Raw genomic sequence first — 15,304 nt, forward strand, 5'->3', positions numbered from 1 at the left:
ATCTAGAAACTCCTCTTTTTCAGTTATTCCACATAAAAATGTGGAAAATGATTTACCAGGTAGCAAGTGTGTGTAAGGGATTTCTTATTTGTCCAAATATTCTACTAATGAAAAATACTAATGAAGTTCTATTAATGTAGAGAATTGGGCTGGGAATTGGGGAAAAGTAGAGAATTGTTGCTTTCTTTGTCATTAACTGTCTGCGTGACCTTGGACAAGTCAGACTGGGCTAGGCCCAAATTCTCTAACTGTTCAACAAATGCATTGTCCTAGGTAATCCTTACATCTTTTTTAGTTCTAAAAGTGTATGATTCCACACTTTTCAGATTGAGAATGGGCAGACCCTTGGAAGATTGTATAGAATTTATCTTGTTACCACTGATTTATTATTTTCATTTCTGCTGGGAGCTAATATAAAGCATTCTACCATACTAGAAAACAACTGGAAAGGCCTAACTATGGTCTGTTACGGAAGAATTCCATTCATTACAGTTTATGGATTTATTGCTTGCTTCTCATTTCTAACTTGAATAGCTTCTCTTCTCTCACGTTTCTTACTCTATTTTCTTTAATTTTTATTGTATTTCTTCTAGTTTCATGGTTTTTCCAGTATACTTCCTGTTCTTACAATGGGTGTATCTGTATGCTGAAAAGGGTGGTTTATCAGGTTACCACTTCATATAAAAATACTTTCTGTTCAGGTACTTGGCATCTGGGGTTACTACATAGTTCTAGTTCTTTAGATACTCCTCGCCTTATAAATACACAAACACACACACACATACACACACACACACACACAGTCTGAATACTTTTTTAGAGATAGTCATTCAAATTAAAGGTAGTCATTCAACCACCCATTGCTCTAAGTTGGTGTATTTTACCTTCTTTGGGCCACTACTGTCTAATCTAGAAACTTGTTCCTCTTTTATTTGATTGGTTCCCTTTGTCAGTTTTCATATTGAGCGTAATGAGTTGGTAACCTAATAACTTCCAAAGGTTGGCAGTGATTATTTAAAAATATCATTATGAATTAATGGGTTTATAGACCCTTGTGTTTAAAGCCCTTTTGAAGGGAACTTAAATTTGCATTCAATTAGGGATTAGAAGGCAAGTGTGAAAAGTATTAAAAACTGATTTTGACTATCATATGTTTATAATACCTGAAATCTTTTATAATAAGTTATATAACAATTAACCATTGAGTTGGTTTTAGTAGCCAGTAATGTGGCTAAGGCTTTTGTATTTACAATCAGTAAATTCATTTTGTTTGGATTAGGGACATAATGGAACTCTGTGTTAAGGGAGCCTTGCCAGACAGGGTGTGGTCCTAACCTTGAAGCAACTGGATTTATCAAACAGGTGCCAAATTTTTAGGCACTGGAGTAGAATTATACTTTTGTTGATAATGGGGCTATAGTGTTCTTTGTTGGAGTCTAGCAAATAGCTGTGGTAAAGGAGACTCCTAGGGAGTATGGAAATGAGACTTAAGGAATAATTTGTTATCTGGCAAGCATGTGTTACATATCTCTTGCACTGTACATAGATTATAATGAAGCTAATGTTTATTGAGTAAAATTTATATGCCAAGCATTCTGCACATACATTCGCATCTCATCTTCACAGAAACTCTAGATGTTGGTGTTGTTATGCCCATTTTACAGAATGAGAAAACTGTGGCTTATACCTATTTTGCAGAAAGAAGAGACTGACACTAAGTAAGTAACTTGTCCAAAGTCACAGTGCAGAAGATTCAAACCCAAGTGGTCTGATTCCAGAGCCTGTGCTCCTAACCGTTTCGCTTGAGCTACTACTTTACCTTAAATTTGAAGCTTAGTTTGGCAATAAGCGGTGAGGACCTCATTGATGAGACATTCCTTTGGCATGTCTCCTTGAAGAATAAGAATATGGTCCTTACCGAGTTGAAAGATATGACAGCCAGCTTGGGGAGTTTTTATTATTTGGTAGATTCCCAACTGGATGACTGCACAAAACTGTGAAGTAAGTTAACTGTCTGTGTCTTTGTGTTGAATTAATAGTTTTCACTTTTTACTTGTTATTTTATAAAGACTAAGTGACACTTTGAAAATGAAATATGTTTGGGAACTATTAATACAGCAAAGTGTTCCTGAATATAATACATATAGCTAATGGTTAATGATTCAACCAATTTTTAAATTTCCTGAAGACCTTATAATTTTGTTAGAGTAGAAAAAAGGCCTCTGCTTTACGCTGAGTACCCATGTTTTTTCCACACTAGAGCAGATTTGAGGAGTAAAACGATAAGTTTAGTTTTGGACATGTAGACACGTTGACTGTGAGGAGCACTGACACGGACTTATCCAGTAGACAGTTTAGTGAGTGGATTTGGACATCGGGAGCTGAACTAGAGAAGGAAGTTTGTTTTTTTCTAATTTGATATATGTATTTACTTAGAAACCTGTGTTCTAGGGAATTCCCTAGCATGGCAGTTCAGTGGTTAAGACTCCGTGCTTCCACTGCAGGGGACACGATTTCCATCCCTGGCCGGGGAGCTAAGATCCCGCAAGCTGCACGGTGCGGCCTAAATAAATAAATAATAAGAAAAAAAACCTTAAAAAGAAAAAGAAACCTGTGTTCTGAACTATTACAGCATAAAGGATTTGGGTAGATTTAGAGGCTGTGTGTATTGTAGTCATGGACAGAGTCCTGATTGAGGAGATGAAGATTCTAGTTATAATTCTGTTAATGCTTTCAGATTGTGAGACCCTGGACACAGAACTCAGTTTACTCATGAAAAATTGAATCATTGATCTAGGTGTCCAGTCTCATCTCTTGCTGAAAAAATTTTAATACACTGAGGCTGTGTTACTTAAGTACCTCTAATATGTAAGGGTGGTACCTCTGGATCAGGAATTAGAAAAATTCTTCCCAAGAACCACCTTGGTGCCGTAGGCTGTATAACTACTCAGAGAAGAGGAAGAGCAGTGGGATAGAGTGAAAGAAGACAGAGGGTCAGAGGCCTAATGAAGCCAATAAAATAATGCAGGAGCTTTCCTTTACTTACACATTTTTAGTTTATGAACTTCTATATAGAAATGAACAGAGTAAAGGTATCTCTTCCTATCGTAACAAAGGCTTAGTGATCATGGGCTGTCATTTCAGTTTCGGTTGATTACTGTTGGTTCCTAGTGTGTACTGTAAGATATAGGTATGTTGATTGCTTGTCCTTATTTTTGAGACTAAAAAAAACATTTATTAAAGAACAGTAGCACTGTGGAAGTGCTAGTAAGAAAAGGTTTATGACTGCAATGGAAAAGAAAGTGAAACTTCACACAGATGTGTTCACACTGGTCATTGGGACAGTGTCACCTTTGTATTTATGAATAAATGGATTTTGGAATAGTCTTTTGGAATCTAACCTTTTACAGAGAAACTTTTCTATCAGGAAACATCCCTTGATTCTGGTTATACTTTCTTACTGTGGTTCTTTAAGTTTAGAATAATGATTTCCGTCTTATCAAAAGTATTACAGTAATTCTTTCAAAGAACATACATAGAGCGTAAATATCTATGATAGATTTTCAAAACAATATCTGTCATTAATATTGTCCTTTTTATTAGTAGTATTATTATCATTAATATAATCCTTTTTATTTTTATTACCAAACCGCAGAGGTTTGGTAGGTACAGAAGAAACTTTAGACAATGGTTATTTATCCAGAGAAGTTTTGCTCTAATTATTTTGGTGCCTGGTACATAGCTTTGCAAATAATAGATACTGAAACACATACTCAGTTGAATTAGGGGGACATAATTTTCAAGTGTGAGAAGTGTATAGTTAGTGCTAATTTGGTGGTAGGGGCAATAAGTACTGTATTTTTGAAGGCCCATGTAGGTCAAGGCATAGAGGTTGGGAGGCTCTGTGAAAGAAATGGAACTTGAGCATTGAAAGATAGAGAAGATGGGAATGGGTACTGAGAAGTGGGAGGGGAATTCCAGGAATGGGGAACAGTAGAAGTTGAAAGTGGAGGTAAGAATGAATGTAGTTTGTGTGGAGGACCTAAGAAGGAAAGCCTAGTACAGAAGAATTAGGTGAGAGTTTAAAGGAAAATATTGTATGTATGTTTTATGTTTCTATGTCTGTCTGATGAATTTTGGTCAAAGTACTTTCCCCCGCACCAGACATGGTGCAGTACTCAAAAACTAACTAAATAGTAGTGCTAACAATACTTTCCCAGTGTTGGAGTTGAAGTCTTTATTAAAAGAGATGAAGTGGGTGTGGGAAACTGCTGGGTTAGAATTTAGTGAGTAGAAATATTGAATTGAATTGAATTCTTAACTTTTTTTTTGATTTCCTGTTAGGGAAACCACAGTCATCCATGATGACCCCCTAGAGTCTGCAACATATACGAAATTGGCTTTACTGAAATTAGGAAAATGAGTATGTGATTCAGCTAACACATACTGGCTGGATTTAAGTTTTCAGGGAAACTGATTCACGAGATCAGCTTCATTCCTGAACTTGTCTCTTTAAAATTAAAATTGTAAATGCTGTTTCAAAGAACTAGATGTTATTTAATGTGCTTATTTTTATGTCTTTGTCTTTTCATGTCGTATTTATGGCCATAACCATGTGAAGCAATATTTAATAAAATTGTGATAAACTTTTAATTTCCCTTTACTTTTGTTAGTAGTGGTAACTTTAAAAAAAAATACTGTTAAATATGCAAACATCTTTGGCAGGCACTCTTTAAAGCTTTTCTCCCTCTCCTGCGAAATTGTTTTCACTCTTAAGTTGCGTTTCTGTTTTTCTATTGTAAAGTGCACTTCTTTGCATGTTCTAATTTGCCATGACGTGGTCAAGTGCTGTTTCCTTCCTGTTGCTTGCAAGCCTGTGTTAGAGATAAGGATACATTTCAGTGCATTAAAAAAGAAGCCACCGAAGACAGGCTTAAGCATGGTAAAGCAGTCTACTTATCAGAAACCTTTTTAAAGAACAGAAAGAGTGAGCTTTATTTGTGCTTATTTTTAAAAGCTCTTAAAATAGCACTATTAAACTTTAAATGTATTAGACAGATTTTAAATCCTTATATATATTAGGCCTAACAAGGATACTGTCTGAATGTTTCTATTAAGGCAAAAATATATGTTATGAAATTACTCATGGAGTAGGAATTCCTATGTGTGTGGTTTGCTAGGTTAGTAGGAAGAAGGAAATTGTTTATATATGCTTTATTACAATTACAAAAACCTAGTTATGGCTGGGTAGATTTTTTTTTTTTTAATAAATAGTACTTTGTAGTTTATTGGGGGTTCGGGTGAGGGGAGAATGGCTTCAATTTTCAGTAATGAGAGGTGATCTTATCTTAGCAGGAATGAAATCTTAAAAGAAAATATATGTCTAGTTTTTTTTTAAAGAAACAACAACCCTGTATTCTCACTAGTCATGTTGGTTTTGTTTAAAAACATTAACAAAAAAATGCTTTGGAGACATTGCTGTCTGTATTAACTGTTATATTCAAAATAGTATGATTGCTTTCTCATAACTAACTTATGTTTTTCAGGTCAAGAAGTTCTAGAGAAGAAAAATTTCAGAAAAATTGCCTCAATTTAAGTAAAATCCCAGTGAACCAAGAAAATTTGAAGCACCTTCCTTAAAGAAAACCTGGTATACAGTAACTTCACAGACTTAGCTTGGGTTATTTACACAAATTGGTCACTGGACTCTGCTGCCTGGTACTTGAACCTGTTTGGAATTTTTCTCATGTGGATCTAAGGGGAATGCTTTATTATGGCTGCTGTTGTCCAACAGAACGACCTAGTATTTGAATTTGCTAGTAACGTCATGGAGGATGAACAACAGGTATGAATGAGACTTAGAGAAAATTGGATTTTTATAAATTTATTATTTTACTTTTTCTATTTGTCTCAAAATTATTTCCTTTAAAAGACAGTAGGAGAAACTTTATTAATGTAAAAATTTAGATATTAAAAATGTGGAGGTAATGTGATTTTATATGTTAAGTACTAGTTAATTCATTAAGAAAGAATCTTATCCTTAGCTTTGATGTGGTAACAAGGATATAATACTTTTGGGGTTAGCTTGTTTTTCTGTAAAATGAGACTTAACAGGAAATACCTTAAGTAATTATTTCAGAGTACTTTGAAAAGTTCTAGATGACATACTGACAAGACATGTAAATTTTTCTTAGGACTGGTGATTGTAATAGTTGCTTGCAATTACACAGTTTTAATATATGTGGTTAATTAAGATTTATAATCCTGGACTGTTCCTTCAAGGGGATGGAAAGATGTTAGCAGTCTCATTATCAGACATCATTTCAGTCCAAAGCATGTGACTCTGAGGAAGTTACTTAACTTCTCTAGATCCTGATTTCATCATCTGCTGAATGAAGGGATTGAACTGAAGAATTTCTAAATTGGCTTTCTTTTATTGAATTTATACAAGATGTGTAAATTACTATTTCTAGAGTGTAAGAAAGATCCAAGAGATAATGAGAAAAGGACTGAGTTAATTCTGGTCTCCTTCCTCCCCACTAGAGGTTCTTGGGACTTGATAATTTACTTCATTTTGAACAGGTTATTTGGGAATGTAAGACGTGATGTGAGAGAAATCATGTGTTAGAAAGATTCATTGTACTGGGAAAAATATTTTGAGGGCTAGTAGACTTAAAATAATGTCTAATAAAGTTGATTTAAATATTGAAATAAGCCTAATCCTAAATATCTAACTTTAATAGGCCAATTATAATGTATCATGCTTTTATTCTAGGTGATTCTTACTTTTGGCAGGGTATTGTAATTTCTTAGTTCTTTGTATTGTACTGTTGAGTGAAGAGACAGAATAAAACATTTATAAATAAACCTACAAACGGTGAGAATTTCGATTAAGGTGCTGTAAAATCAAGGTGAGCTTTGGCTAGGGAGGAAAAAAGTGTGAGGGAGCAGATTGCATCCCAATTAAAAATGGTTTATGGATTTAATCTAGGGACAATAGAAAAGACATTTTAGAAGGAGAAAGTGTTTTGAATTTGTTTTAAAACAGTATGTTTCTGTATACGTTAAGGTTTGAAAACTGTGTGTTTACTGTGCAGCCCTCGAAGGTGAAAGATGTGGTGAGGTTTGTTCTTGGGATGTGGCCACAGGGGACAGAGCTCTAAGCTGCTCACTGGTATATGCTTCCAGTGCACTGGCTTTGACACTCTTTAACCATAAGAAATACGTTTTACATCATGGTGCAGCATTCATACATGTATCTATATAGGCTTAGAATAAGTTTTCCAAGACAGTACCTACCCTTACCATCTGTGATGTACTTAGTTTAACTTGGAGAGGTTATTAATGACTTTGGATAGGGAGATGCATTAACATCACAATGCATGTATATATATTTTATTTATTTATTTATCTATTTATAAAAAGTTATTTATCGTTTATCTAACAAAATGAATATGTATTAGTTTTTTCAGATATTATTATAAGGACTTAACAAATGTGAAACATGGGGCAAATACTATCATCCCTAATTTACAATGAGGAAATTGAGAGAATAGATAGGTTGAGTGACTTACCCGAAGTCATACATACAGTTGGTAAATATTGGAGCTACAGCTTGAACCCAAGCAGTTTGACTCTCACTAATGATGTTGAATACTCTTGCCATGATGTACGCTGATTGTACTATATTATAATCAGTTGGCCAGGTTTAGGGTTTTTCCAACTGTGGCCATGAGCACAGCAAACTTAACTTGATGCTTGCAGGGGTAGATCCAGTAGTGTCAGATTTATTAGCATCTTATCTATTAAGTAGATGTAGCTCTACTTTGTTGTTTCCTTAAATTTGTTTTTGGTATAAAAGTCATAGCATGCCAATTATAAAACAAGTCATCTAATAGAAAAAGAAATTAAATAGTGAGAGTCTCTTTTCACTTACTGTCCCTAATCCTGTTCTCCCCAGAAGATACCAGTATTGACTATTTGATGTGTAATTTTTTGGACAAAGGCCTAAACAAAAGAACAATATACATACATACCAACCTATATACACAGGTTGTTTTTAAGATACAAATGAAAGAATGTAATATCTTTTTTGTGACTTATTTTCAGTTAATGTATTATAAATATTTGTGTGTTTGTATGCCGGCTCTGCATCATTTATTTTTCCACATGGTGGATGGATTATAATTTATTTTACCAGTATTTGATCATGGGCAATTGGCTATTCCCACTAGTTTGCTAATATATTATAAATGAATATCCTTGTTTGGGAGGCAATAGACCTATAATGGTTAAGAGCTCAGATATTGGAGTCAGAGCACCTGGATTTGAATCTTTGCTCCACTACTTATTATCTCTGTGACCTTGGGCAAGTTACTTAACCTCCCTGTGTCTTAGTTTCCTTACCTGCAAAACAGGGATCATAATAACAGACTTGATATTGTAGTTAGGGTTGTGACAATTAAATGTGTTGATGTATATAAAGTTCTTAGAACTGTGCCTGGCACATAGTAATATTTACTGAGCACTGTCATTTTATTACTTCACGCGCACGCGCATGAAGTGTGCAGTGTATCTTCGTACACTTGTGTGACTATTTCTGTAGTAAATTTTTAAAAGTAGAATTACTGAGTTTACTAAAAGTATATTCAAAAAACTGTATCAGTTTCTACTAACAGTATATTTCTCAAACCATCACTAACAGAAATCCTTTTTTTGTTCAGTCTTTTGGGTGAAAAAAATTACATTAAAAAAAATTACATTTTACCATTTAATTTGCATTTTCTTGACTACTAGTATTGAGGTTGTGGGATTGTTCCATTAGCTTTATTTATTGTTGATTTGAATTTTCTTTGAATTAATAATATCCTTTTACCTGGTAGGAGTTCTTTATATATTATGAATTTACATCAGTGTCATTGTCTTCTAATTCACTGTACAGTTAATGGTTAACTCTCTTTTTATGACATGTGATGCAGATATTTTGTCCCAATCTGGTACTGTCTTTTAACAATATGATATCTTGTGCCCTATAGAAATTTTAAATATTTATGTCATAAAATTTACCCGTTTTTTTGGTGATTTTCGTTTAGGAAAGCTTTTCTTACCCCTAAAACTATTAAATATTCTCTTATATTTTCTTCTAGTATATTTTATAGGTTTAACTCCTTAGTCCATATGAAATCTACTTTTTTAAAAAAATTTATTTTATTTATTCTTGGTTGTGTTGGGTCTTTGTTGCTGTGTGTGGGCTTTCTCTAGTTGCGGCGAGCGGGGGCTCCTCTTGGTTGCGGTGCGTGGGCTTCTCACTGTGGTGGCTTTTCTTGTTGCAGAGCACAGGCTCTAGGCTAGTGGGCTTCAGTAGTTGTGGCTCACGGGCTCTAGAGCGCGGGCTCTAGAGCGCAGGCTCAGTAGTTGTAGAGTATGGGCTTAGTTGCTCCGCGGCATGTAGGATCTTCCCGGACCAGGGCTCGAACCTGTGTCCCCTGCATTGGCAGGTGGATTCTTAACCACTGCACCACCAGGGAAGCCCTGAAATCTACTTTTGTAGGATGTGAGGTATAGGGATCTGATGACTCTCCTCTTCCACAAATGGGGATATTGGCCCTTCACCATTTATTGAGTGTTTTATGATTTCCACACGTAGACTGCTGCCTCTGTTGTATGCTAAATAACCATATGTATAGACTTTAGTTTTGAACTTGCCCTAGTGTGTTTTATTCCATTTACCTGTTTTGTATTGTGCCAATCTCACATTGCTTTCATTAGTATCACTTCATAGATTTGATACCTGATAAAGGTATTCTTCCCCCCTCCAAAATTGGGATAGAGTTTTGAATGAATTTTAGAACTGACTTGTTAAGTTACATAACTCTGTTGGGATTTTGACTTTTCAAAGTTAAGAAGTATTTGTATCTTTAAAATAATTTGTTCTGTTTTATGATCCTATATTGGTTTAATTGGTTGGTCTTTATAAAATCACTGTTTGAAGGTATCAGATTAGAATGTATTTCCTGTTTTTAGTTATGGTCTGTGGTTATTAATGTAGTCTTGTAAAGAAACTGACACCATTAATGTGTGGTTTCCACCATTTTGATCATTTTCCCTTATATCAGTTAATACTCTTTTCAGAATTGCTTGGAAGAACTTTAGGCAGGAATGAGGAGAGGGGTGTTAGAAAAGAAATATCAATATTGTTATTTCTGACAAGCCATTTAGAAGTCTGTTCTTGCTATCCATTCCAAACTGGGCCTATTTGTAGGTGAGAGCGAGGTACTTCTGTGGGAGAGCAACACTGTCGGTATTGAATTACAGTATACTTTTATTTGAAAGTGCCTTGGTTTGACCTTATTGAACAGGTATGTTTGCCTGGTGAATGTATGAGATAAAAAGAAAGCTGAAGGTTGTGGACCTAAGTATCTAAAGAGGAGGAAACTTGACTATATGCTCAAATATTGCAGAAGTTAATTGAGTGAAAAATAGCTGTTACTTTAATGCTTTTTATAATTTTGATATATCATTACACTATATGTTTTTTCAGTTGTTGGTTCTAAAAGTAGAACTTAGCAAATCATAGTTATTTGTGCTTAACGGACTTAGCTCACTAGGGAGAACCTTGGTGACATGCTAGGGAAAGTAAAAAAAATATTTTTATAGAATCCCGTCCCAATGTAAGAAGGTGGTCTTATGACTTCCGTCCTTAGGGTGTAAATTGGCTCACTCTGCTGATTCCTAGAAGCTAAAGTGTAAACTGCTGTCTTTTCACCAAGCTGCCCGTTAATTCTCATTCAGTGTTTGGCAATCACTACCCAGTGTAACAGAGGTCAGCCCAGAGTGCTGTGGATACAGAGAAAGGAGCCTTTGACGGCACTGCAACTTTGGGAAAGCTTCACCATGGAAATTACATTTGAACTGGACCTTGAAGGAGGATCCAGTTTATCTGACAGATGAAGAAGAGGAAGTGTTTCAGAACAGTGGACTGTACCGGAAGTTTTGATGTATTTCTCTTGACTGTATAATCAAACTAAACACCTTAACTTACGGTTAGAAGCTTTTCATAGTGTGACTGTTTCATGCTCTTTTCTTTCTTGTACTACATTAGTTTTGCCAGCCTACTGTATGATTTTCCCAAATGCTTTTCTGCTTCCCCACTGTTTGATCTTCCACATTCATACCTGTTACCTGGTTAAGTTCTAATCATCTTTCAAGATTTTAGGACAAAACCTACTTATTCCAGGAACTTATCCTAAAATCATCCCTTCAGGAATTAACAACTTTATCCTGTTATTCCTACATGACTTAATGTCATTATCATACATTTGCCCGTTAAATTTTTGTATATACATTATTAATTTTCCAGATAAATGCTAAACTACTTGAAGAAAGGGTTTCCTCCCTCCCTTAATATTCCCCATGCCTTTAACATAATTTATCATATATTTATTGGTTGAATCCTTGTAAAGTTTCTTCTTCCTTCTCGTAATCTTGTTGGTAAAATGGTGTGGGATCTATATCTGTTCAGTTATGGCCCTTATTACATCAGAAGCCCTTTTGGTTTGTTTGTTTTGCTTTTGTTTTGTTAACATCTTTATTGGAGTATAATTGCTTTACAAAGGGGTGTTAGTTTCTGCTTTATAACAAAGTGAAACAGCTATACATATATCCCCATATCTCTTCCCTCTTGCGTCTCCCTCCCTCCCACCCTCCCTATCCCACCCCTCCAGGTGGTCACAAAGCACTGAGCTGATCTCCTGTGCTATGCGGCTGCTTCTCACTAGCTATCGATTTTACATTTGGTAGTGTGTATATGTACATGCCACTCTCTCACTTTGTCCCAGTTTCCCCTTCCCCCTCCCCATGTCCTCAAGTCCATTCTCTAGTAGGTCTGCGTCTTTATTCCTGTCTTGCCCCCAGGTTCTTCATGACCACTTTTTTTCCCCCCCCATATAGGTCCATCCACCTCACTACAAATAACTCAGTTTGTTCCTTTTTATGGCTGAGTAGTATTCCATTGTATATATGTGCCACATCTTCTTTATCCATTCATCTGTCGACAGACACTTAGGTTGCTTCCATGTCCTGGCTGTTGTAAATAGAGCTACAGTGAACCTTGTGGTACATGACTCTTCTTGAATTATGGTTTTCTCAGGGTATATGCCCAGTAGTGGGATTGCTGGGTCATATGGTAGTTCTATTTTTAGTTTTTTAAGGAACCTCCATACTGTTCTCCATAGTGGCTGTATCAATTTACATTCCCACCAACAGTGTAAGAGGGTTCCCTTTTCTCCACACCCTCTCCAGCATTTATTGTTTGTAGAGTTTTTGATGATGCCCATTCTGACTGGTGTGAGGTGATACCACATTGTAGTTTTGATTTGCATTTCTCTAACGATTAATGACGTTGAGCATTCTTTCATGTGTTTGTTGGCAATCTGTATATCTTCTTTGGTGAAATGTCTATTTAGGTCTTCTGCCCAGTTTTGGATTGGGTTGTTTGGTTTTTTTGATATTGAGCTGCATGAGCTGCTTGTAAATTTTGGAGATTAATCCTTTGTCAGTTGCTTCATTTGCCAGTATTTTCTCCCATTTCATCAGAAGGCTTTTGAATGAGAGGTGATATCCTGCCCCACAACTCTCTTGACTACAGTACTTTTTTTTTCTGGGACCTGTGTGTCCACATTCTCACTTAGTGCATGGGCAGTATGGCATGTCACCGCAATTCCAAGACCAGAAACAAATATTCATCGAGTTTTTTTCTTGAAAATGTATTTAGAACTATTGTGTTAAATGTGTTTAGTGAAAACTACCTCAAATAACTTAAGATTTGTTATTGAAATAATCAGTAAGTAAATATTCATTTAGAGTTTTCATGTTTCTTGGGAGACTCGTTCAAGTTGTAGTGAGGGAGTTTTTGACATGGTTGTACCTTGAGAACGAGGTTGTATTTTGTAGACTGAGAAAAATATAGATCACATCAACCTGCCATTTTTTAGCTGAAATGGTAAAATTCTGTTAGGCTAGGGAGTTAGTGTACCTTAGAGTAGAAGGAATGTGTTGACAGTATTCTGTGTGTAACAGCACCAGTGTTGTGGAGACAGGAAGTTGGAATGATGCTACTAACCTGTGCGTGGACATGGTAGAACCTCTTATTTACATACAGTTCCAGATTATATTGACCAGTCTATCTGTTCCTGTTGTCCTCATTCTTAATCTTGCCAGGTCAGATTTATCAGACCCATTAAAAGTTTGACCATCTGTGAAACTAACATACAGAGATTGCTTGTTTCTTTTCTGTACATTTGGAAAAGCCTTCATCAAAGGAGTTATGCTATAGAGCCCCCATTACAAGCCTTATTATCTTTGGGAAAAGTCTGACTTGGCATAAGGTCTAAGGCCCTCTTCAGGTTATATGAAGGGCCAACCCTGCCTGTGGCCTAGAGTTTGGCCTGGCTTATCTCCCTGCCGACTACCGGCAGCAAGGAAGCTGATGGTTGTTAAGAAAGAAGAGTTGGTGAGGGGAGCAGGAACTTACTATCACTCTCTTTTGCAGAGTCTTCCTCCAAGTGTCCCCCAGCCATCACGCAGAGGCTCCATGACAACGTCTTAAAAATGAATATGGATGAGATCATTGCATAGGGTAGGACATGGACTGGTCTGGCTCCAGAAACATTCAGTGCTGAATTTTAGTAACTGATGTTTACTTAGCATTTTGTTCTGCGTACTTTGTGCTTTACAGGGATTGTCCTAGTTGATTCTTACAACAACCTGATGAAATAGGTATTCTAATTCTCAATTTACAGAAGAGTAAAGTGAGGTTCTGAGAAGGGGAGCAACTTGCCTGTAAATGCTAAAGCTGGGAATTGCATCCAGCTTGTGCCTTAAACAACTATATTTGGATAATTCCAGCCACTAATGCGTGTAAGTGGTAAAAAAGTAGTTTTAAATGTGGAAGAATTATTATACTTGCATTTGTTATGTTAGCAAAAAGAAAATGTTATTCACTGTAGTTAATTTGTTAGTATAGTTACAGGTTGACAGTCTTCATGCCTGATAAACCTGTGTATTTCTTTTTTTAAAACAACAGTTTGTTTTGTTTTGTTTTTGCTTCTTATTTTTTATTTGTTTTGGCCGCACCGCACTCGGAATCTTAGTTCCCCGACCAGGGATTGAACCTGGACTCCCAGCAGTGAAAACACCAAGTCCTAACCGCTGGACCGCCAGGGAATTTCCTAAATAACAGTTTTATTGAGATATAATTTATATGCCATATAATTCACCTATTTAAAATGTGTAATTCATTACACATCTAGTATATAAATGGCATCCATCACCATAATCAGCTTTCAAACATCTTAATTATCCCCAAAAGAAACCTCTACTCATTAGCGGTCGTGCCCTATTCTTTCCCCCACTCCTAGCCATTAGCAACCACTAATCTACTTTTTGCCTCTATGGATTTGACTATTCTGGACATTTCTTATAAATGGCATACAATATGTTATCTCCTATGACTGACTTCTTTCACTTAGTAGAGGGTTTTCAGGGTTGTAGCACGAACAAGTACCTCCTTTTTGTTATTGAATAATGTTCCATTGTATGGATAATACCACATTGTATTTATCCACTCTGTATACCTTTCAGGAGAAGCTATTTTTTCAGTGAGGTTTGTGTTGGTCAGTTTTTTTTTGAGGATAGACTTAGCAGTCTCTGTTCTCCCAGATAGTACTCCATCTCCTAGAGCACCCTTGCTAAGTAAGGAAATTAGTACCTCTTTGATGTATCTCAGTTTAGCTATGTAATCTTGACATTTTTTTGCCCCCATTCTGTTTCACTTAACACATAACACGTAAAGGATAAGCCACTATATATACAGGTGGTGTTACTATGTTACTGGCCTTTCCTGTTTTAAAAGCCATGGTCACCTTCAGTACTATTTAGAGAATACTGATGAAGATAATGTCCTTTGATTTAGTGAAATAAAAAGAAAACTGATAAATTAAAAGAAAAAAAAACTGTTAATGGTTTGTTAAAGTGTGAATTTAACAAAGTGATACCCTTAATAATGTTCATGAATCTAATATGCCTAATATGAAATAAGCTAGAATACAGGCAGGATATTTTTTTTTAACACGGTTATAACCAAAATTCTCAATATTAGGCAATTCTTTTCTTGGAAAGAAGAATTGTAATGACTTGGTGATACGTTTGTGAGCTTATCTGTTTCATCTGTTCCCACCTCTTGTCAATTAAGAGTCTTTGTGATGTAGCATCAAGTGTATCAGCTTGGGGATGAGGCTCCACAGCT

General features: G+C 35.8%; 1 protein-coding gene across 7 annotated transcripts in view; it reads left to right on the forward strand.

Annotated features, from left to right (window-relative positions):
• The window catches only part of ELF1 (E74 like ETS transcription factor 1), a 106,180-nt gene that overhangs the window by 45,996 nt on the left and 44,880 nt on the right, over positions 1–15,304 (forward strand). For 5 of the 7 annotated variants that reach the window (XM_032610775.1, XM_032610770.1, XM_032610768.1 and 2 more), the window contains exon 2: positions 5,547–5,845. In XM_032610775.1, the coding sequence (XP_032466666.1) occupies positions 5,774–5,845 (72 nt within the window). In that variant the 5' untranslated portion in view covers positions 5,547–5,773. Of the gene's footprint in view, positions 1–4,900; positions 4,943–4,968; positions 4,988–5,546; positions 5,846–15,304 lie in introns of those variants that run through there. The other 2 variants (XM_032610769.1, XM_032610772.1) reach the window with 2 other exon arrangements.

This window comes from Phocoena sinus, chromosome 18 (assembly GCF_008692025.1).
Source record: "Phocoena sinus isolate mPhoSin1 chromosome 18, mPhoSin1.pri, whole genome shotgun sequence".
NCBI lineage: Eukaryota > Metazoa > Chordata > Mammalia > Artiodactyla > Phocoenidae > Phocoena > Phocoena sinus.